The 22,729-nt window shown below is 33.0% G+C and overlaps 1 protein-coding gene across 1 annotated transcript in view; it reads right to left on the bottom strand.

Annotated features, from left to right (window-relative positions):
* The window catches only part of LOC106135253 (uncharacterized), a 32,412-nt gene that overhangs the window by 6,813 nt on the left and 2,870 nt on the right, over window positions 1-22,729 (bottom strand). The window contains exons 3-5 of the mRNA XM_013335499.2: window positions 4,693-4,783; window positions 1,012-1,058; window positions 219-302 (exon numbers count right to left, since the gene is read on the bottom strand). Coding sequence (XP_013190953.2) covers window positions 219-302; window positions 1,012-1,058; window positions 4,693-4,783 — 222 coding nt within the window. The remainder of the gene's footprint in view (window positions 1-218; window positions 303-1,011; window positions 1,059-4,692; window positions 4,784-22,729) is intronic.

The following is a 22,729-nucleotide window of genomic DNA, read 5'->3' on the forward strand; positions in this document are numbered from 1 at the left end:
GAATCTCAATTCAATCATCAAGATAAAAAGTTGAACGTGGCCTATCAGTCTTTCAAGACTGTTGGCTCTGTCTACCCCGCAAGTGATATAGGCGTGACTATATGTATGTTTGTATGTATTTTTCAACGAAATCTAGTACTAGTACGAAGATATATTGTTAAAATAGATTTTTTCTTCCATCAAAAACAATGTTTAGCAATAAATTATGAAATTATTACCTGCATTCGTCTTTGTGACACTCGGTAGGAACATTCCTTAACTCCTCTTGGAAAAGGGACACCCGTTTCTCTGATTTTCTCCGCCTGTCGAAAATGAAACAAAAAACAAAAGTAATAAATTCACTTTTTTTAAATATTTCGCACAGGAATATCACATTTTTAATCATTTTCATTATTTATAAATACATACACAAATATATATAAAAGTCTTTTTCTTCTTCTTTATTTACACGAAGGCCAAAATATTTTTTATTTAACATAGTAATGGAAAAAGTATAAGAGATGCATTCATGGGTAAGTAAGGATTTGCACTTAATTATTTCCTTTAATTAATTATTGTTCTTGTTATTATTTTTTAATAGCTTTTACCCGCACTTTCGCCCGTGCAAATTTAACGTCACCTACAAAAGAATACAGAATTTCCGCTCATCCCACGGGAACTATGTAGTTTTCACCGAGATTTCTTTCTATATATTCGTAAAATTTCAAGAAGGTTGTTTCGGTAGAAGCAACGAACAAATAAAGTAAATACTAATAAAAACTAAATAAAAATAAACATTCTATACAAACGATAGATTAGGTCGGCGAGCGGTGCTGCAAGGCAAAGGTACAATAATTAGCTGACACAAAATAGAAAGCTTACAGATGTTAGAAAATTCTTCTTTAACGTTAAGTCCTCAAACATTTATGATAGCTGTAAAACTCTTTCGTATCCTTTCATCTTAGATTTCATGATGTTATATAAAATATGTAGGTCTGTATGACAAAGTACCAATAAATTTGATTGACTTACGGTGAAATATCTGTCTTCTGTGCCATTGTGAGCGTGGCGCGGCTTGTCTGAAAAATAATAATGTAATTCTTTAATCTTGTGAAATGAAATGAAAAATAAAGTTAGGATCTCTAAAATGATTTAAAAAATCGGGTTTGATAGAATTATTGGATTTTTAATACGATGAATGCTGTGTGGTTTCCCGCGCTTTTAGAATAGAACAATCCACTATTTTTTCCATGGATATCATAAAAGGCGACTAAAGGATAGGCTTGTAAACTTGGGATCCTTGTAGGCGATGGGCTAGATACCTCTCATTATTTTAATTTCAATTCCATCATAAAGCCATACAGTGGGTCGTGGCCTTTCAAGACGGTTGGCTCTGTCTACCCCGCAAGGGATATAGACGTGACTATATGTATGTATAAATAAATATCTACGACGAAATTACACGGGGCAGGCAATATAATAGTTACTCAAGAAACTGCAATCTGGAATATTTTATCGAATTAACAAACTGTTACATATAAGATGCTACATAGACAATTATGATCGCGTTGAGGATTTCCGTACAAAAAGTGAAACAAAAGAAGATCAAGGGAAACCCACGGGTGAAACGTCCGCCATTGTGTGCGCCGGTTTAGTATTCCCTGCGCCTGCGCACGGTCACGGTCAAAACACCGCGTCGCATGCATTATTTATCATGGAACAGTGAAATTTCGCATCAATAGGACTTGGGCGAAACATTTATTGCACTTAAACAGAGGTGCCTTTCTTTTTGCATTGTCTGTTTTAAGAGTACGTTGTACATTCAAAGACATATTGTTATTTAAATTTAAATCAATTTTTTTTATTCATTCATATAATCACGTCTATATCTTTTGCGGGGTAGAAAGACCCAACAGTCTTGAAAGACTGATAGGCCACGTTCAGCTGTTGGGCTTTATGATAGAATCGAGATTCAAATAGTAACACGTTGCTAGCCCATCGCCTAAAAGAAGAATCCCAAGTTTATAAGCCTCAACCTGAGGCGCTTTCTACAACATCCATGAGAAAGATATAGAGTGGTCCTTATCTTTTTTATTGGTGCCACACGGCAAATTTTTATTCATAATTATTGCGACATCTTGAACATCACTTGCTAATTGTCATATCTTTTGGTTTCGCATCATTTACAAATTAAACTAAGTTAAGTGCCGCTTAAGGAAGCGTCAGTGTAGAAGAAGCGGTAACAAACTTATCTATGTTATGTTTTGGTTGTTGCATTAAAATATTATGCGATATTAAGTTGACCGTGGCCTTTTAAGAATGCTGGCTCTGTCTACCCCGTAAGGGATATAGACGTGATAATATGAATGAATGAATGAACTTTACAGCATTATTTATATTATTCAAAATTAACACAACAATTAGAATTGCAGTCCCTAAGGAAGTTAAGAATGAGGTCAGCCTTTAAGGAATGTTTTTACAAGAATATCAGGTATCTTTGACTCGCGGATAAAACTTGTTGTGAAAATTTACAAGCGACGATTATATTACTTATTTCTTGGGCGTATTTTGAGCGAAAATCGTAAAATCGCTTAAAACGGAATTTGATAATAAATATAAAAAATCGTGTCAAAACTTACATATCGCTGTGGTTTGGGGCTATTCAACAATTTGTTGTGATTTGCATTAAAATAATATTGTATTACATATAAAAAGTAGACAATTATTGTATTTGATGATGCATTTTTTATTGATATTACAGCCTTATGTCAATGGTATAATGACGGTTGTCAAATATTTCAACTTTTTTATGTACAGAAAGTTGATCAATATTATTGATGAAAACAGGTCTTGTATAATTCACATTTTTATAAGTGGAATTGTTCATTTTATTAATTGTGATCTATATGTATTTTTAATTAACCATTTGAGAAGGAGAAAGATGAGATAATCAGAAATCAAATGTGAAAACTTAAAATAATGTAAACAAACAAATTCTCAAAAGTTAATAGATAGACAAAGTGATTTAATCATTCAATTCATTCACGCTCTAACCTTTTTAAAAACTTCAAGAGTACGAATGCCCAATTGATTAAAAACGAAACACTGAACACACCCTTACTTATATTATAAATGCGAAAGTTTATCTGATAATTATCATAAGCTTCTTATTGCGAATTGCCACTACTTACATATACACATGACACTTTTCATTGAGCAGTTGTGTAAAAAATTCAACGTCTAACGGTTCATGCATATTCATTGAATTCTTTGTTTTTTCTTTTCCTAGTGAAAATGAATGGGTGGGACAATATGGCAATTGTTTGCTTAGAACGGAACCAATTCAATGCAGTGCACGGCTTGTGTCTCTTTTTGTGAACTCTGAATATAGGTCGATGATATTTGGTGCCGGCTACAGTAATTATTAGAATTTTACTGAATTTGCTTAATTTTAAATGTAGTCTCTGCCTATCCTATCCTATATATAAAGTGTGATTTTATGTATGTATGCATGTGTTTAGTTAAGTATCAGTTATTTAGAAGTCTTTGTATAATTGAGGTAAAGAAAAAGCATAAATTTTGCATCAAATGCATGTTGAAGAGGTGTTTCAGTCAAAATGACTTTGCTGTCCGAATTCCTAGACATATCATTTAAATATTTGTTGTTAATATATTATGTTTAGGTTTACTAATTACAAACAATTTCCATCTGATATACTTTTGAACTTATTAGAATTTCTATTTCGATTTTCAGCAAATCGGTTGAATATTTAAATTTTTAACGAATGCCGTCAGCCGTGATGTTAAGCTAAAAAGCCTTTGTTCAAGCTATTTCGATTCTCTCGAGCAGAAATAATTTCTTGAACAAACGTTTATGATAAGTACTATTTCATGATCAATTAAGTTCGATATCGACTTTCAAAAGTTTGTAATTTTTTGTATTGTTTTAAACTTCTTTGTTAGTATAAAGAACTTAATAACATTTAAACGATTTTATAAGAATTATACTATTACACAATAAATTGATTTTCAAGGCATGAGTGATTAGGCACCATTTGAGCTTGCGTGCACTACCTTAGGCCTTATCTTGTTGACCACCAGGCAGATGGAGGTCAAGTGCATGCATAAAGTATCGTCACGTATGTAAATTATCACTTTCCTTCAAACAACAAAGTTAAATGCGTGCTAATCGCAAATTCAATCACTTTTTAAGAGAGAAGAGATAGCAGCTAAGGATTTAAAGGTAGAATTGAAAATTGAAATGTGTACCTAAAGACAACGGCAATTATAGCAACCCAACTATATAATAATATTATTATAATTTGAAATTGCTCTCGTAGAAGTATAAAGGTCACGTAACCGAAAATACAATAGTTTTCCCGCCGAGTTAACCCGGAATCCTAAATCGTTCCCTAGGGACGTGTAATAAACGGAATTTCCGGAGATAGGAATAAGTACTATGCTTATCCACTCTATCTAATAAAGATATTATATTACTTTTGACATCTGGCCAATTGACTTTACGATGCTTAAATCCTAGGACAGTGAGAAATATTTTCAACTTACCAGCCTAAAACCACATGCTTACGATCATTAACAACTAAATTGGAAACATAGCTAAATAACTTCGACGATGGAAGCAAGTTATTATTGAAAATTTTACAGCATTTTCCAGCCAAAAATTCCATAACAAGAGTATTAATTTCGACTTACCGACATTTGTGTAATTGCATATTTCAGCGCGCGGTCGGTCGGGACTCCCGATCCCAAATCCCAGTGCGCAGAGTTGCATGGAAATTCCACTCTGAAATGGAATAATGTTGCACATCTAGATGATTTAATTCAAAATATGCTGAAGTTTATCTTAGCTGCGGGTTTATTCCGCTGAGTTAGAGTTTATCTGTGAAGTTTAGTTCAAATTTATTTTCTTTCACATATGTATACTTATTAGACCCACGTTGTAAGGCTGAAAGCCGAAATGAAAGTACTAGTAATTTTTTATTTATATTCGGTCCCAACTAATCTCACCTACTCCAACTATATTTGTTCGTTATTTCTTCATAGTTAAACCATTAAACCGATTTCTATGAATGACATTTTGCATACATATGGTGATAAAGTACATACGGAAAAGAAAACAGGGTTCTTTTTAAGCGGAAGGAGCTGCTAACAAAAGCTAGGTCTTACAGGATAAACGATTACTTTATAAACGATTTATAAACGATTTTTGAAATTGGTTTCCAAAAAAAAAACTATTTCGGTAAAATATATTGAACACTGCAATCGAGAAAAGATATTTATTCACCGACGTTCAAGTAGAAAACTAAGGGAAATCAATTAATAAAAAGAATTAGTGAAGAAAGGGAGTTGCTTGGCTCTCGGCAGAGTTACAAAGTGTGATAATTGAAACAAGTTGAAGAGTTTTCTAGTTCTATTTCAGATAATTAAAGGATCAGTTTCTTGGATAGTTAACAAGAAATAAGAAAACTTTAATTAAAATAATTTTAATTTATAGGTCATCATATAATGTGTGATTTTTTATTTTATCTATGTTTTCGAAAGCTCTTCCATCACCGAGTGACTATCTGACTGGCTGAAAATAACGCACACTATGCGCAGTCCAAACCGCTGGGTCTAGAAATTTGTTTGTCTGTAATCCGTAGTACAGGTGCACTAAGAGTGAGTTTCATGAAATTCCCAAGGGAATGACAGTTTACAGACGTACTCTAGTTCTGAATAAGAAGATTAAAAGATATGTAGGTTTATGAGTGTACATTCATGTCATAAATATCATTTGACCTATCAATTTTAATATGCCAGAGATTGGACGAATCGATAAATAAATAGTCTAAATTTATTTATCAATTCTATTCTATGGATGTATACTACAAGTACTTTTTTTAAGGGAGGTGCAGACTATTTAATCAAAATATATATTTTTTGTAACTGAAGAATGTTCCTTAAGCCAACACTGTCACTGACCAATTTTAATTCTGTGATCAAAATTTCCACTTTGCATAAATCAAGTTGGTGGCAAGTTTGCGGGCTAAATTTAAAAAAAAAATATTTGATTTGCACGCAAATATTAAAAGAGATATTTCTCAAGACTCCAAAACAAGTTGGATATACTTAGGTTAATTAATTGGTTTCACAATTTAAAAAAAACGTTATGTTTGCATTATTCCCGTTTGCATAAGTACATTAATAATTACGTAACTGGTTATGTATTATTGTTCCATGGTCCATACAAGTGCGTATATTTACACACATATCACGTCTTTATCCTTTACATAGTCTTTATAGTATGCCACGTGACAGTTGTCTGTACAAAGCTTTACCACCAGCAGATTTGGGCAAATGGATTCGCTCTCCGACTTGATTGAGACAGCGCATTAATAATTCAGTGCCGATTCACCACTATACCAGGTGTAGGGTAAATAAGGAATAATTGACAAATGTAAATAGATGTCTATCTGGGTTAGCTCGTAGGTGATAGGAGCTCGTGTTAAGATATATTTAATATTTAATTATATTTATAAACTTCAAATAATCATGAATGCGAAAGCTATTTGGTGTCTTAATTTTTCGAAAAATTCGGATTTTTTGTAACGCTCGTTTTGGTTTCATTTTTTGATATTAATATTAAAAATAAAAATAATTTAAATTCGAAGGTCAAAAATACAAAGATTTTTAACAGGAATGAAAGCTGGAGATGACGAGGAATGTTGTGTCCACGTTATTGTGACTATAATCACTCTGCCATGAGTGAAGCGACAAAGAAGATATTAGTCCACAGTAACTTATTTAGCTTTGTGAACCGAGATATGAAGAGAACAAAATTGATAAAAATATCACTGGCGACTCAGCTGTTAATATCATTAATGTTACGTTATTTAACAAAAGCTTAAAAACCTTTTCACGGACGTAAAACCCACACATATTAGAAATCATATACCATTTTCATTGTATGACACCTCAATTTTCTGAATTCAACGAATTCTATTCTTTACTGAGAAAAATTTCAAAGAGATTTTTCAGAAATCTATCGCGAATATACGAGAAAACAATTTTTCACAAAGTTTGAAGTTTTAGACATATTGGAGTTTGAAATCGGACAGGTACTTCCGATGTTTGAACGAAGTGTGTAAGTAATTCCTATATCCAGAAGCAATTTCTGCTAGATGGCGACACCAGATTTTCCAATTTTGTTTTTATACTGGCCGTGACACTTCAATAAATGGACGGTAACAAGGGTTCAGAGTCTAGACGCAACTAGATAAGATAAATTACAATACTGCCAATACTCAGATCTATTTGTTATCATCTATGGAAGAAAATGTGTGTAGCCTATACATCTTAAGATTACCTATAATTTATTTTTGGAATAAGATGATTAGTTTAAATTTAAAGACTGAGATTTATGTTAGTACTGTGGGCATAATGTACAAACATTTAGTCAATTACTCACTTCTATATTCCTTGAGGAAAAGACAAAGCCAACAGTCTCGTCTGAAAGGCCACGTTCATCTTCATGATAGTGTAGTTACACAATATTATAAGCATTAAGAATTTAAGCACTACTTTTGTTAATCTTCCCTTTTTGGAGAATTTCTGAGTTACTCACGTTTGCAATTCTAACCACACAAATACAAGTAGACACACAGTCAAATTATTTGTTTCATGAATCATGATACAAAAATCTGTGCAAACCATCCGCAGACAGCTGTCCCGGAAGGCTTGATTTATGATAACTGTGAGAATTCTGTTTATCTTAAAGAAATATCATTCTGGTCGGCTACCAGAGGTCTTCTTGTCTGAGTCACTAGCGAACGAAATACTTCTAAAATTCTACTCTTATACCTATTCTAACTATTAACGGGCAAGAAATAGCTCAGAAATGGAATAGGTGAATTATTCGTATAGAAGTCATACGAATAATTTACGAGAGCTTAGAACAAGTAACGGTAGCTTTGCTTATTTATCTTCTAAGACACACAAAAACCTTTCTTTACTATTATAATAAAGTATTGTATTTGTTTTACAAATAAATTCAAAAACTGCTGGATACACTTTTTATGAAATTTGGGATAACTATTGACCTTCAGGAGAGGGTACTTATGTTCTTGAGGATTCCCGCGGAATAAAAACCCTGGGCCATAAGGGTATGGTATAATTTTATCCTAACTTTATGTTTCTTAACACACGTCCATTCTTCATACATGTAACTCAACCTAACTTTGTAAGTACTAGGTAATAAGTTTGATGTCTTCCCTAACTCTAACATTAACAACTTTGAATTTATATTACAGCTTCGTTAAAAGGCACATTAAACAAACATGCACATACACAGTCTTCTTATTTACGAGTGATGAATAAATTGTAAAAGCTTTTAGTCTTCAAAGCTTCAACAACACCTTTTAAATTCTTGTAAATTTTTGGTTTTAACTTTAATCAGCCACAGGCTGTTCTATACAAATAATGTCAAATCTATTTAAAAAAACATACATACATACATATGGTCACGTCTATATCCCTTGCGGGGTAGACAGAGCCATCAGTCTTGAAGACTGAATGGCCACGTTTGGCTATTTGGCCTTATGATAGAATTGAGATTCAAATAGTGACAGGTTGCTAACCCATCGCCTAAAAAAGAATCCCAAGTTTGTAAGCCTATCCCTTAGTCGCCTTTTACGACATCCATGAGAAAAAGATGGAGTGGTCCTATTCTTTTTTGTATTGGTGCCCGGAACCACACGGCACCACCATTTAAAAAAATTATAATGTAAATTGTATGAAGAAAGTGACAAGACCATTCCGGTGCTATAGTGCTAGACGAAAGTGCCTCGGTAAAAACTACAGTTACCAAGTCCACGGTATTTTAGAACCAATCTATTGTGCCTGATCCCTTAAATCACCATCGGCCCGTGTCATTACGGTACTGCAGTTCTTTCGACCGCGGCTTATTGATGCCCAAACGAGATGAAAAATAAAAATAGACCAATCACAGCAGTTTGAAGTCCCGTAACCGTTCGTTTTGTGGTTTCACTCATTTCCGCTGTGAACGTTTAGAAAAAAAGAAATAAAGTCACGTCGAGATAACTAAATAGACCGCTTCGTGCCACTGGTTTTTTAATCGGTGCCCAAAATGCACCAAACGCTCTCAGTAAATATTTAGATAGTCCTTTCTTGTCAATGGATTTGGTCATCAGCCAGACAATCGTATTATGTCAATATTGTGATAGACTTATATATAAATACGCGGCCTACGTTTCGTATTGTAGTTCATAATGATGTGATCATAAAAAGTAATAATAACATGTTTTAGGATGACATACACAAAATTTTGAAATGTTATTTGTTTTAGATGTTAATTGTTTTAGATTCGGTCGTAGATTTAAAGAAATATTTGTAATATCCAAAACAATCGATGTTAAGATTTTGAGGTGCTAGACTTTTGTTATAAGCTTTGCTTCCGTACAATTCCAGTTTATTGTTCCGTCTGTCCTTTTGTCTTTCAGCAAAACTGGTACGAGTTTATTATTTTATTTCTGACAAACTAAAAAAACAATATTTCTTTCTATTTTAGTTGGATATAGAATATAGGTTTGGAGGATAATACTTTGGTTATAAAAAAAGGTAGATAGAGCCACTGATTTAAAGTACATACCTACAGCTTAGTAGATAATAAATAAGATTAAAGATATACAACATGCAATGACTAGTATCATGATCATCCAATACCTACTTACTAATAATATCACTGGGATATTCGAAGCAGATATATATACAAGAAAAGTTTAAATTCTGTCAAAAGCCGTGAATTAAGTACAAGACGCGATGCTAGAAGTTTCCAAGTTGCGAACGGCGCAAACATTGGAGAATCTTGCGGAAATAGTACGGATCGGAACAAGTTCATAGAGGAAACAATTGCACATAGATCGCGCACTGTTTGTAAAAGCTTAAAACAAGTCATGTTATAGAAGGGGTCTACCAATTTATAATGTAAGGCAACCAATTACTGAAAGAGCATAGTGTAGATCCACTAGGTGAATCGGAATTAGTAGCAGACTTCATTCTGCTGGGATTTGCTTATTAGAGACATTTTTCAAATCACTTGTTGTATATAGCCGAATAGCTGGATAGCTGAATCTGATCTCTATTACTTTCTTGAGAATCCTTTATGACTGTCGTGAAATAATAATTTATATCAAAAGTTTTGAGAAATGTGTGAACAAATCTAAAATGCCGTTCCTTGATTGCTAGTGAGGCGAGGTTTTTATCACTTATTAAACGCTAAGCTGTGTGATCTTCTTCGAAATTCAAAACCGAATGAATGATATTTTATTTTCTATTTTCCGTCTTTGAGCGTTTTCTCATAAAAGGAATGTCTATTCTTACACTACACTCCGGCGACTTTGTACTAATGGGTACCGGTTGTGTAGTTACTTGGTTCTTACTCTTGTTTAACTGAGGAAAACATCGGGGATCACTTTTTATAGTACCGTTTGAAGTTCGATTAAAGACCACAACACTATTTCTTTTAACTTTACCGAGCCCTTAGATTTTGATTCATTTTTATGTTTTAATTCAAGCATAACACATTTATAATACGTGAAACTTACTTTAAAATTCTACATTTTGTTCGGGAGAATAGCAATGACAATCATTTGACAATTATTGGTGAAGAAATTAAAAGGGCCAAAATGATAAGCTCAATTTTCGTGGTACAAATAAAACAAATCGAGAACAGAACCGATGCATAACAAGAAACAGAAACATAGCGATAAATAAAACATATCACTTCACACGTTTTTAAAACAATTGCTTTTTTTGCTTTAAAATATTCTTATCAATTAATATTGCTCAAAAGTTCTTTATCAAAATGGGTGTGGCATAGTTTTTGACCTTTCACCAATTGACTGCATCATAATATATCAGACTGTGCCTGTCAGAGTCTAAAATGAAAAGGATTAAAAAATAATTAAACGTATATTATTATTTGTTTGCATTATGCAGTCACTTATTTTCTACTACAAGTCACAAAGATAAAATCACGCGACGCTATCAGTCAAAAACAGCGAGAAACCTAAATCGCGCAAGCAAAGATTTCACCTCTGACACAACATCGTCTGAGCCGCGGTTCCCCAGGCACAACACCCAGCCTGGCCGAAGATCTTCCTTTTGGTGGCGGTCTAGCCTTATCATCGGTCCCGCTACAGCGCAATGGACTTTTTCATCTAACAAACCAGCCCGGGCTTCGAAAATTTGAAGCAGACGAATTTTGGGGCAAATTTTATGTGTGCCTATTCAAAGAGTTTGTCAAGATCTGTCGCTAATGGGTTAAGGTGAACATGTTCATATTTTTGCATCGATAAATGAGCGTGGATTTCAAACTATTGGCTCCGTCTACCCCGAAAGGGATATAGATGTAATCATATGTATGTATGTAATTTTCTAAAAAAGATTCACGACCACAACGGTTTATTTGCAATCATCTTGGACAGAGGAAATAGTCGTATATTCTTTTATTATCGTTAAACTCATTACAGGACCGCGGGCCTGCCGTTAGATTTCCCAAAGGCTTCCCAACTTCGATACTGATTCCATGTCTTCTATCCGAATACGAATGTCTTTGTCCGTAAATTCATCTTTTGTTTTTTTTTGTGCACTTAAAACTCGTAAAGATAAGTAGCCTTACTTCATAGTTTTATAATATAACTAGAGAATGTCGCGGCCCCGCCCGCTTATAATGAAAAGTCCCGCGGGAAAATCTGGAAATTCTCTCTTCGTCTCCCCCTAGACTTGATAAGGAAATTACCAAATTTCGAGTCTCTAGGCCCAAAGATTTGGGCTGTAAGTTGTCTGTCAGTTATTCACTCAGTAACGGAATAGTTTTGTGTTGATATAGACTGATTGTTGCTCGATAAAAAGGTACCGATTGAGCTTTCAAGAAAAACGAATTTGCCCATCGATAATACATACAAATTCTCAGTTTTTTGCCTGATTCTTCGGTACCTGGCCAATAAATCAGTGAATTACCGGGCTCAGGCTGGGATTGAAACTCATTTACATACATTTTGCTACTACGTGTCTTGCATAAGCGGCATCGTGATGTCGCGGTAAGTTCAACTTGACTATACTTTTAGACTTTTAAAAATGTGGTAAAAGAAAGTAATATGTTTTTAAAATAAAATAACTAACAAACTGTTGCAGTAAATGAAACTCCGTTAAAACTACATATTATGAAGAATAAATCCACTTTAGTGCTGTGACGGCCTGAGTAGGGTAATTCACTGATTTATAAGTCAGGTAACGACGAATCGGCAGGAAACTGAGGAATCGCATTGTAACAACATTAAAGGTTTTATACCTATTATTGTAGTTTGTACCTATGCATTTCCTAAAAATATCTGGATGGCAAATACATACTTATACGATAAACTTTCTTTAGTGCTTCACTTAGTGCTTAGTGCTTCAACTAGAAGCACTAAAGAAGATTTATACAAACTACTCGTATCAGGTTTGTTTTCCATAGAGGATTTCCACTTGACACGCTCCTTAATTTTTAAATACATTCAGTAGACTTCATATACAAATATACCACTTCAAAACGACATACCTACAATACATAAGATGTACATTTCAATATAGAGAATGCTTCATAAAGTATGGAGGCTAGGAAAATGAAAGCCATTACTTATACTGCAGCAAGTATAAATTTGTGTATTCTGAAAAACTGATCAGTTTTTGGCCTGTATCCAACTCAGGTCGGCCTACTCGGCAATAAGGCGATGTTGCATGTAAATCGAATTTAGGTACCAGAGAACATGATGAATTTATTAAACGAGTTCAGCTTTATAAAGAATGAGAAAATATGTATTGTTTGTGTGTACTGATCTCATCAACTTTATGATGTTTGTGAATATGAAATGATGACAATGACAAAGTCTGTCATCATTATTCATTCATGTTTTTCAGACGGGCCGAGCTGTGAATTGTATGTATAATAAGTATTTTTTTAACAGCTAGTCACTAACTGGTCTGAGAATGTCTTTGTACTATAATATATTTTCTCATAGTAATCCACATTCACTTATAAAACTATTCCATCTTACTACTCATAACTTAACTATTCCATAACTATAACCGATGTATTATTTACCTCACTGCACCTCGGAACATCCTCACAAAGAACTGCCTTTTATTTTACTTTACGTGAAGTGTCTTGTCAGCAGACTCCGGTTGGTTGGCTTGTCAATTTTAGTTCTTTAAATATAACCTTAAAACCTGAACTACTTAAATTTTTTAGAACAAATATAAGAAAAATTTGGTGTATTAGCTTATGGTTGCTTATAATAAAACTATTATGCCTTCATATGCGCTCTCAAATGTTTCATAAACTTAGTTGATTCACGTAAATCACCTCTTGGAGAAATTATTTAAATGCTCAATTTGATAAACTCAAATTTTTACATCTTATATGCTGTAAGGTGATAAGTTTTGATACTCCGATGCCAAGGTGTGTCTTATCAATTTATTTGGCACTAATTCATTAGAGAATTTAGTAATATTGGTGCTCGAACTTAGATATTCAAATATTTTTTCAATCCAATTTATTTAAGTTTACTATGTCAACTTTTCTTTTTTTCAAACGATTTATTTAAAACTTTTGTGAATGTCGGAATATTCTCGATGAGTTGGTAAATATTTGTTAGAACTTTCTGATAACTTGGTGAATCTACCTATATAAGTTCTGTATATGAAAGGAAATGTTTTCTGCAAGTTCGTCACGCTTGTAAATGTCAAGCAACGGTTGGCGTGGTGTAAACTCGGATGGGTTCAGTGGTATTTTCTTTCTATAATCGCAAGTTATTCCCGATTGAAATTACAGCTGTTGGCTGCAAAGTTTGTGGTCTGCTAAAGCAGCACGCATATGACATTTTATTATATTATGTTATCACATTTTTCTTTTTAAGACTATTGGCTTTTTCTATCCCATAAGAGATAAGGACGTGATGTATCTTCATATATGTCAACGGAATGCACTATGCCTTTCAATACCTTTTGAGAACTTTTGACAAAAATTAACTGACGGCTTTTTGCCTCATACCGAAAGTGAACATTATTATTTCTACTCCACTTTGGTTCATCAGAAATTCATTGTGAGTAAGTATCAAAGCACCCAACTAAAAGTTTGTTGACTTTTTATACTGAGGTTTACTAGCAATTAGCTTCGTCTGTTTTAAAATTTAGATGAAGGCCGCGTAACTGCGCAAAGAACGTGCGCTGTGAAGCTCGCTGGGAACTGTTTTAATTTGGTTATGCAGCTATCACTTGGCACAGAAAAATGTATGAGAATGTCTATGTAGAAGCTGCTCTGTGCTTTTATTTTGTTAGCGAATGGGGCCCGATCCTCGTTATCACGTCAATCCGCATCTGAAAAAAGTGATATTATTAAACTTAAAAATGACTGTGCTCTGTGGTACAGTGGGAATGTGTTCGCCTCTGAACTTAAGGTTACGAGAGACCAAAAGTTTAGATGCAAAAGTCACGATGGAAAGTTATAAATTTCTGGTTATGTTAGTACCCGATTTTATTACTTTTACGGAAAAAATATTTACAGCTGCCCGCTTGTCTTCAATAGTCTTGACTTTGTTTAATCATATTTTTATATTTGGGTGAAAAACATCTTACATTATTTATTTATATAAACTTCATTGCACAAAATACAAATGTATAGCACAATTGGCGGACTTAATACTATTAACATTATTTACCAGTGAACCATTGGGTCTGAGCGAGAACTTTATGTGGGGTCAAACTAAACAAATATATTTATACTTACACAAAAAATAAAATTATTATACATAAAAACTACAATAAATAAATAATAAACATAAATAAATAGGTGCAGCGATTACCGAAATGGGTGAAAAGGCTTATAGGTATTTAATACCCTCGCTACTCAAGAGACACTCGTATTATATGTATTGAGTACCACAATATACTGGATTTTATTTTGCAAATCCATGGTCCATCGGTTCAATCAATTGGGACGAAACTTGATGAATGGTCTTCGGTCCTGGCTTACGAAATAAATAGAATTGTAGCCTGATTGAAGAGAACTCTCGATGAATATGTAACTAATACTTATAGAGAATCGGATAATATTAGTACTTCAATGAATTTGGAATAAAATAATATAATGACTGGATTCATTTCCGTGGGAATTTTCGGAAATAGATCATCGAAAAAGAATATATTCATACAAACATTCATCAAAACCGGTGTAGTGATGAAGCCGTGGAAGATTAGTCGTAGTTAAGGACGTCCTGGCAAAGTGTCAGGTCAAGAGTACGAACCGAACCGCCGAGGTATTGTTGCATATTTCTAAATTGCAATTAAGTTTATGAAATTTACCTACAGCACGTTAAACAAAAGTAAATGTCTACAATATTTTTCATATTAAACAATAAATCAAGCTTCCTGCCTCACATATGACAGTTCAAACGAGGTGCTGAGCAGGTCAGTCATTGTACACAATGAGTTCAAGTTATAAATGCAGTTCTTCAAGTACATTCTCCAAGCCTTTGAATGCATTTGACGTGAGCTTCCATACAGATGAAGTAGTTAGAGAATTTTTAATTATTCCCACATAGACGCAAGATAAATATGTAATAACCTTTGGTTGAACTAATTTATGAAGCTTCATGATTAAAATTAGGTACTTAGTATGAAAAATGGAAATGGAATCTGCAATACATAAAATTTTTTGATATAATTTATAACACAGGTTTCACTATTTATTATACTGAAGTTTTATTGTCTAAATTATAAAAAGGTACGTAGATTTAAAATTTTAATAAGTTATCTAATATAAAAAAAATGTCGTCACGACTCAGGCAGCTTATTTTATACAAATACTTTACATTCCAGACTGAAAACCTCAAATAAAATAACAATGTTTATTTCCATAAATGTCGGAATAAAATTACCTAAAGCACCATTTTTGGCCAAAGACAATTTGTGACAGCCATTACCGCAACATTACACGGTCAATGGCGTCTCTTGGAATGGTAGAAAGAAGGTTATGTATAAGAAAGAATCTGAGTCAGGGCATAAGTTAAACCTGTGTTGTCTGTGAGCTAACACCGATCTGTAATTCTGTGATAAATCGGCGGCGGTCTCAGGGGAGGCGAGAGAATAAACCGAAAGTAGAGTGATAGCCGGAGGGGGCCAGGAGAAGGCAGCTCGTCTGTACAGTGTGCTGCCGCCTGTACCCGCCGCAGCCCGCGTATCGCCGCATTATCGAACGCAGCGCGCAACTTACGATTCTCTTGCAAAAAAATAAACAGTTCTAAATTTAAATAAAATAAGAAGATTTTTCGTGCTGGCTGGTTAGAAATAAAAGATGCTCTGATGATTTTCAAATTTTGAAGATTTTGAAAAGTGATCGTTTGGCGGTAAGTTTATTTTTACTACGTAGTCATTAGTTTTTCGTAAAAATATTAAGATGTACCACACCTATTTTAATATCCTCCTTATAAATAATTGCGTTGGATGATAAACCTTTGTAAATGAAGGAAATAATTGAATTGCTGTGGCTCTTGAAATTACATTACATATTTTTAAATTTTAGGTAAGAACTTTTATGGCAAATATAAAACAATGTTTCATAATTATTATTTTAAAATTTTATCTTCGAATACATTTCTGTGCTTTCAGCATTTTTGAAAAAGCTTATTTAAGCGTTCACTCAAGCAAACTTAGTTTGAAAGCTTATTTAAAGTTTTTCGGATTTGAATTATACTTGTAACTAGCTTATTTTATGATTATTGATATGACTGTATTTATATTTATTTATAGGTATGTTAAGTTTTGTATTACCTGGAATATAAGCATTTATTGTATAATAAGATATTTTGATTTGATTAATGGATCCAATATTAGGAACAGAATGTATAAAATTACTTGGATGTTTTAAATAAGTGAAATTCAGAGATGAACTGGTTGACATTGAAATTTTGAATAATAATAATATCTAAATTATAAGCTTATAAACTAATAATACATACAATAGTATAACATACATAAAATCACGCCTCTTTCCCGGAGGGGTAGGCAGAGACTACCTCTTTCCACTTGCCACGATCTCTGCATACTTCCTTCGCTTCATCCACATTCATAACTCTCTTCAAGCAAGCTCGGCTGAAATATTAATAATAATTATTAATAATAATAACAAAATCATTATTTTTTCTATTGGTGCCGTATGGTGACCGGCACCAATAGAAAAAAGAATAGGACCACTCTATCTTTTCCCATACATACATACATACATATGTTCACGTCTATATCCCTTGCGGGGTAGACAGAGCCAACAGTCTTGAAAGGACTGAATGGCCACGTTCAGCTATTTGGCTTAATGATAGAATTGAGATTCAAATAGTGACAGGTGGCTAGCCCATCGCCTAAAAGATCTTTTCCCATGGATGTCGTAAAAGGCGACTAAGGGATAGGCTTACAAACTTGGGATCCTTTTTTAGGCTATGGGCTAGCAACCTGTCACTATTAGAATTTTTTTTGCAATTTTTCTACTTTCAAAAGGCAGACTGGCTGAAAATACTTTAAGCATTTCACCTGTTGTCTAAGGCTCAACAATGTTTTTATATAAATAAAAAGCGTTCTACTTGAGTATCCAAGGGGCATTCACTCATTGATACCGTAATTGTATCAGCACAGAGCACAGACCGTCGACACTTCTCATGCTCTGTGTCTCATATATTTTTTTTGTTTGTGTTAACCCGAGTTTATGAGTTGCTGGTATCATACAGTACTACGATATGTCTTGGACAATGCAAATACGTCTCAAGACAATGTTGCTTTGAAAATCCGATGCTCAACATCAAGGTAGGTGTTAAAAGTTGATACGCTATCGTGAAAACGGATCGTATACTATTTTTACGAGGATAAATCCATGGAATTGGTATCAAATTCAAGTTGATGTTGAAATGCAAACGTACTAGCTTTTTTATCGATGTTTATATTGTTTTAAACCATATTTTTATTTGAACTACTTACTCGAGTCATTTTTTCCCCGATGGTATAAGTCTATTAAAGGCCAGCGTATCCTCATAAAGGCACACGTTCAAATAACACCTCGGCTATATTCCCAATGATGACTTTCGAAGTTATTTACATTAATTTAAATACTAACCGATGCTCGTACATTTATTGTTGAAAATAAAATAAGAACTAATAAAATACTCTCATACATTTGTTTGTGAATTGTTGGTTGGTCACACTAATGATTGTGATTTGGTAACGGCTCACTCAATACTTCGATACTAATAAAATATTGGTAAGCCTTTATAATTCCTTTTTACGGCTTAACTTCTAGACCATAAGTACTTGAAACTTGAGGATTTTCAAAGCAAAAGTGACGCGGTATTATTTGATCTTGCTTACACCATCTTAGGGCTCATCTTGGTTACCACCAGGCAGATTGAGATCAAACGCACAAATCTTTTTTTTAAAAGACCCATTTTTATGAAATTTCGTATGGCATTTCTCACGGGAGTGTAGCATCGGGCAAGCTAGTAACGAAAAAAGCGTATAACACATATTTCAATCCCAAGCAAGATATATTCATTATTATTAAAATGAATGGTTATCAAATAATGGTTTCAGTAAGATTTATAAACGACATTTGCCGAGCGTAAAAGCCTTATGTTGTTTAATAAAAGGCGCATGTTTCCATGGAGCTTTTGTATATTTTGTGTTGTTGATTTTTCGTTTGTGCTAAAAATTTATATGCGTGGTACTGTAGTAAAAAAACACGATATGTTTATTTATGGCAGATGAATACGTACAGGTTATTGTTCTGAATATTCTGTGATCTATTGAATAAGGAATGAATCTTTTTTCGAGTGGTTAAGGAGTAAATGTTTGATGTAGTTATAGTAGTTATTTTAATGTTTCGAGATACAAATAATAGAGATATATAGAATCATCCTAAATATACTACGAAATCACTCTGTCTTAAGTAATAAAATAAACTCGAAATAAGCCATTTTTATTTCAAGGCTGATATACATAAATTAAATAGAAATAATAATAAACATAAAAATAACAACGTACGATTAAAATTATTCCAATTCAATTATTTATTACCTACATCATGGAAATAAGTTGAAATATGAAAATGATAAATTAGGTATGAAATAATTATGAAAAAGAGAAGTGTTGAAAATAAGTGATATAATAGGTACGATATCTACCTGCTACTAAAATACCTTAAAATCTAATCGGAATAATATTCCTATTTCTATAATTTCAACCTTCCTTTGATTAGATAACATTTGAGAAACACTGACATACTCAATGAGATTTCTCTTACGTTCAAAGGGAAATAGGCATTCGACCCCATTTGTATCGCGTAGTCAATTTCAGGATCTGGAAATAGGAACTGTCATAATCAAATTCCTAGCTTTAAGATAATATAGATAGATAGCAAAATGGTATTTTGGTTTATTTCAATAGGTACTTTAATAAGTAACTTTTTCACACTTCACGTTCTCACGGTATAAACCTAATGTTACCTTTAATTCTTTACAAAAGTAAGTATGACTTGAGAAAGATTTATACAAATCAATCAATTTGACCGATAACTATTTACAAAACGACAAAAACCATTTCTATAATTATATCTATACGTTTGAAGCCCGTACCTATGAATAAAAGCATACATTTGTTATTCATAAATAGGCAACTATTCAAGAAAACTTTGAATGGATCAGTGAAGTGAGTCACTCACGACACTGACTATATTCGTGTTTCTAACCAACCTAGTTTCCGTAACAAAACAAAATGTGATTGTTTCTTACGTATAAAATTCAGTATTCAGTTTCTTTGCTTAATTTCGAATAACATTATTATGAAAGAAACAACAACCATTCCCTACTTTTAACAAATTCATATTTGTCAAAAAAAAAAAACATCATCAACAATCTTCTCTTTCTCGGAGTGGTAGGCAGAAGTTCCACTTCCCACCATCACTGTATACCTACTTTTTTTTAATTCGTCCAAATTCAGTAATGCACGTCGTTTTAAAGTAGTCTTGACATAACTTTTCACTGATTTAATAAAGACCTCCAATTTCCCACTTTTACAGTCAGTTCTGCCTTATAAATTCCTTTCGTTAGCCTGTCCTCATCCATTCTCTGGACATGTCCAAACTATCTCAACATACTCTTTTAAATTATGGTCGCCTCATCCTCTTTCACTCCACATATTTCTCTTACATCAAAATTTTTATTTCGATCAAAACAACGTGTTTATAACAAACATGATTTCAATGGTTGAAAGAGACTGCCATAACCCATTTCCAGGTTATTCAATACTAAAAGTATTTTCTTGTACGAATGTCGTCATAGAAGCTTTGCAGTCTGAGATATCCGGCTTTCAGCGCGCAAACAGTAATGCACATCGAGCCTTGAAGAGAAAGATCTCGTATTTTGCCGGGAAATGTGCATTGTTATACTGCTGAAGTATAATGCATCGATACCACAAAGGCTTACAATGATAAAATGTTATCTTTCAATTTTACAAGGCATAAAACGAGTTCCATTTTTCGGAAAGAATCACAAATTAAATTTTCTGCTTTAATTGATTGAAAGATGCATTAAAAAGTATTATGATGCGTATTGCGATTGTAATTCATTGTGAGAAGGTGACGGTGTATGTTAATTAAAATAATATGAACTTGTCTAACGTGTATTTAAATTTTTTAACTCGTTTGTTTCTTCTTTTATCCAAAAATCCCCAGTAAAATTCTTCACTACCAGGGTTTTATCGTGATAATATTATGATTTGTTATATTTTAAATGTTCATTGTAGTTCACTGACATTTATATGGTGTATTCAAGAGGTGATGCAGGCTATACAGTTATTTCACCTACAATTTGCTTCGTGACAATTTTAACTGTTTTTTATTTATTTACAAAACCACGAAAACGCTATGCTCTGAATATGCTTTTGCAATAGCTGTAACAATGATGGTATAACAATTTTTGTTTTAATTTATTATTAAGTTTTAGAAAAAAATAATACAAGTTAGATTTTTGGTTTTAAATTAAATAAACAATATCTAAAATATTATTATTTCTTGCACGATCAAAAACTAGAATATCGTAACTTTTCCATCAGTTTGCATTCATTTTTACATTGTTTTTGTTTCAATAAAATATTTTTGCTCCCTAAACTTCTTTTATTTTTACATTTAAAATTGTCACCAGAAAATAAAAATATATGACGTATCTATCAACGCTCCATCTAAGTCTTAGCATCAAAACATCAATCATTCTTTACACTTATTATTTAATAAACCAAAAAGAAGGTTAACCAACGTCCCTAGAGTCGCGTGCGCACACGAAATCTTGCTAACCCAATAATCTATTGCCACATCTCATTGTCTTCATTTTCTCTTCTCACATTAACTTTAAAGTGATTGCTGCAGTGCGGGTTATAGAAAAATCAGGTCAGCACCCTACCGGTTTGCGGAATTTCAGATTTGACAGGCTACTATCGTAAATTTTACTTTGGATAAAGGGTTAAGCTGTTATGTTTAGGACGATATATTGCGTGTTCTTTTGGTTGGAAAATATTGCCGATAGTGTTTTATTTATAGCTGGTTACATTGTAATAGAAAGATTATTGAAGATGTCATGTTTAGTTAATTATTACTTTCATCGCGATTCAATTTTGATTTATATTGGTAAAACTTAATAAAAAAGAAAGAAAAAATGATGATATGATAGTTTGTAATCATCTTTTTTCTTTCTTTTTATAAGTAGGTATTGGTAAATATATAAAGAATCCTATTATTTTCTTTCTGTGTAAAGTTATAAAAATACTACCGTTATATTCAGAAATAAGACAAAAAGAAAATAATTAAGAGCTAATCAAAAACTGTTTGAAGTATTTGTAAACGTTAATATGTCTTCAAATAATACACTAGGTTAACTTATTAATTACTTTTCATAATACAAATTAAAATTAACATACAAAACTTATTTTTGAAAATCTGAATTTCTCAAGAGTTCAATTAAACTTAACCATAGTTTTTCGCAATCGATAAAATTTGGAGGTATCCTTCAAGAGTTTGACGAGTATTTTGAGATAACGAAAATTTATGGTTGTCAAATATTCTTCATAACACTCACATTCTTATCTGGGATTACGATGAACATACATAAATATGGTCAGGTACCCCTTGCGGGGTAGACAGAGCCAACAGTCTGTCTTGAAAAGACTGAATGGCCACGTTCAGCTATTTAGCTTAATGATAGAATCGCTTAAAAAAGAATCCCAAGTTTGTAAGCTTATCTCTTAGTCGCCTTTTATGACATCCATGGGAAAGAGATGGAGTGGTCCTATTCTTTTTGAATTGGCCAGGAACCACACGGCATTACGATGAAAAGTGCGATTATTACTTATAACTAGATATAGTATTAAACAGTCTTTTGTGCGGGACCTAGACCAAGTTACACTTAATTCGGGTATTATGGAGGAAATCGGCTCTGTCTACCCCGCAAGGGATAAAAACATGATATATGTATGTAACAAGTATGCATATCTTTTTACATTTGCAGCAATTTGCTGTTAATTGCTCAACTCAAAATTATGCTTTAGTCATTAGAAATTCAGCTTTTTGCCAAAATAACGGTCCACAGAGTAATAAATGCATAGA

The sequence above is a fragment of the Amyelois transitella genome, chromosome 8 (genome assembly GCF_032362555.1).
Source record: "Amyelois transitella isolate CPQ chromosome 8, ilAmyTran1.1, whole genome shotgun sequence".
Classification (NCBI taxonomy): Eukaryota; Metazoa; Arthropoda; class Insecta; order Lepidoptera; family Pyralidae; genus Amyelois; species Amyelois transitella.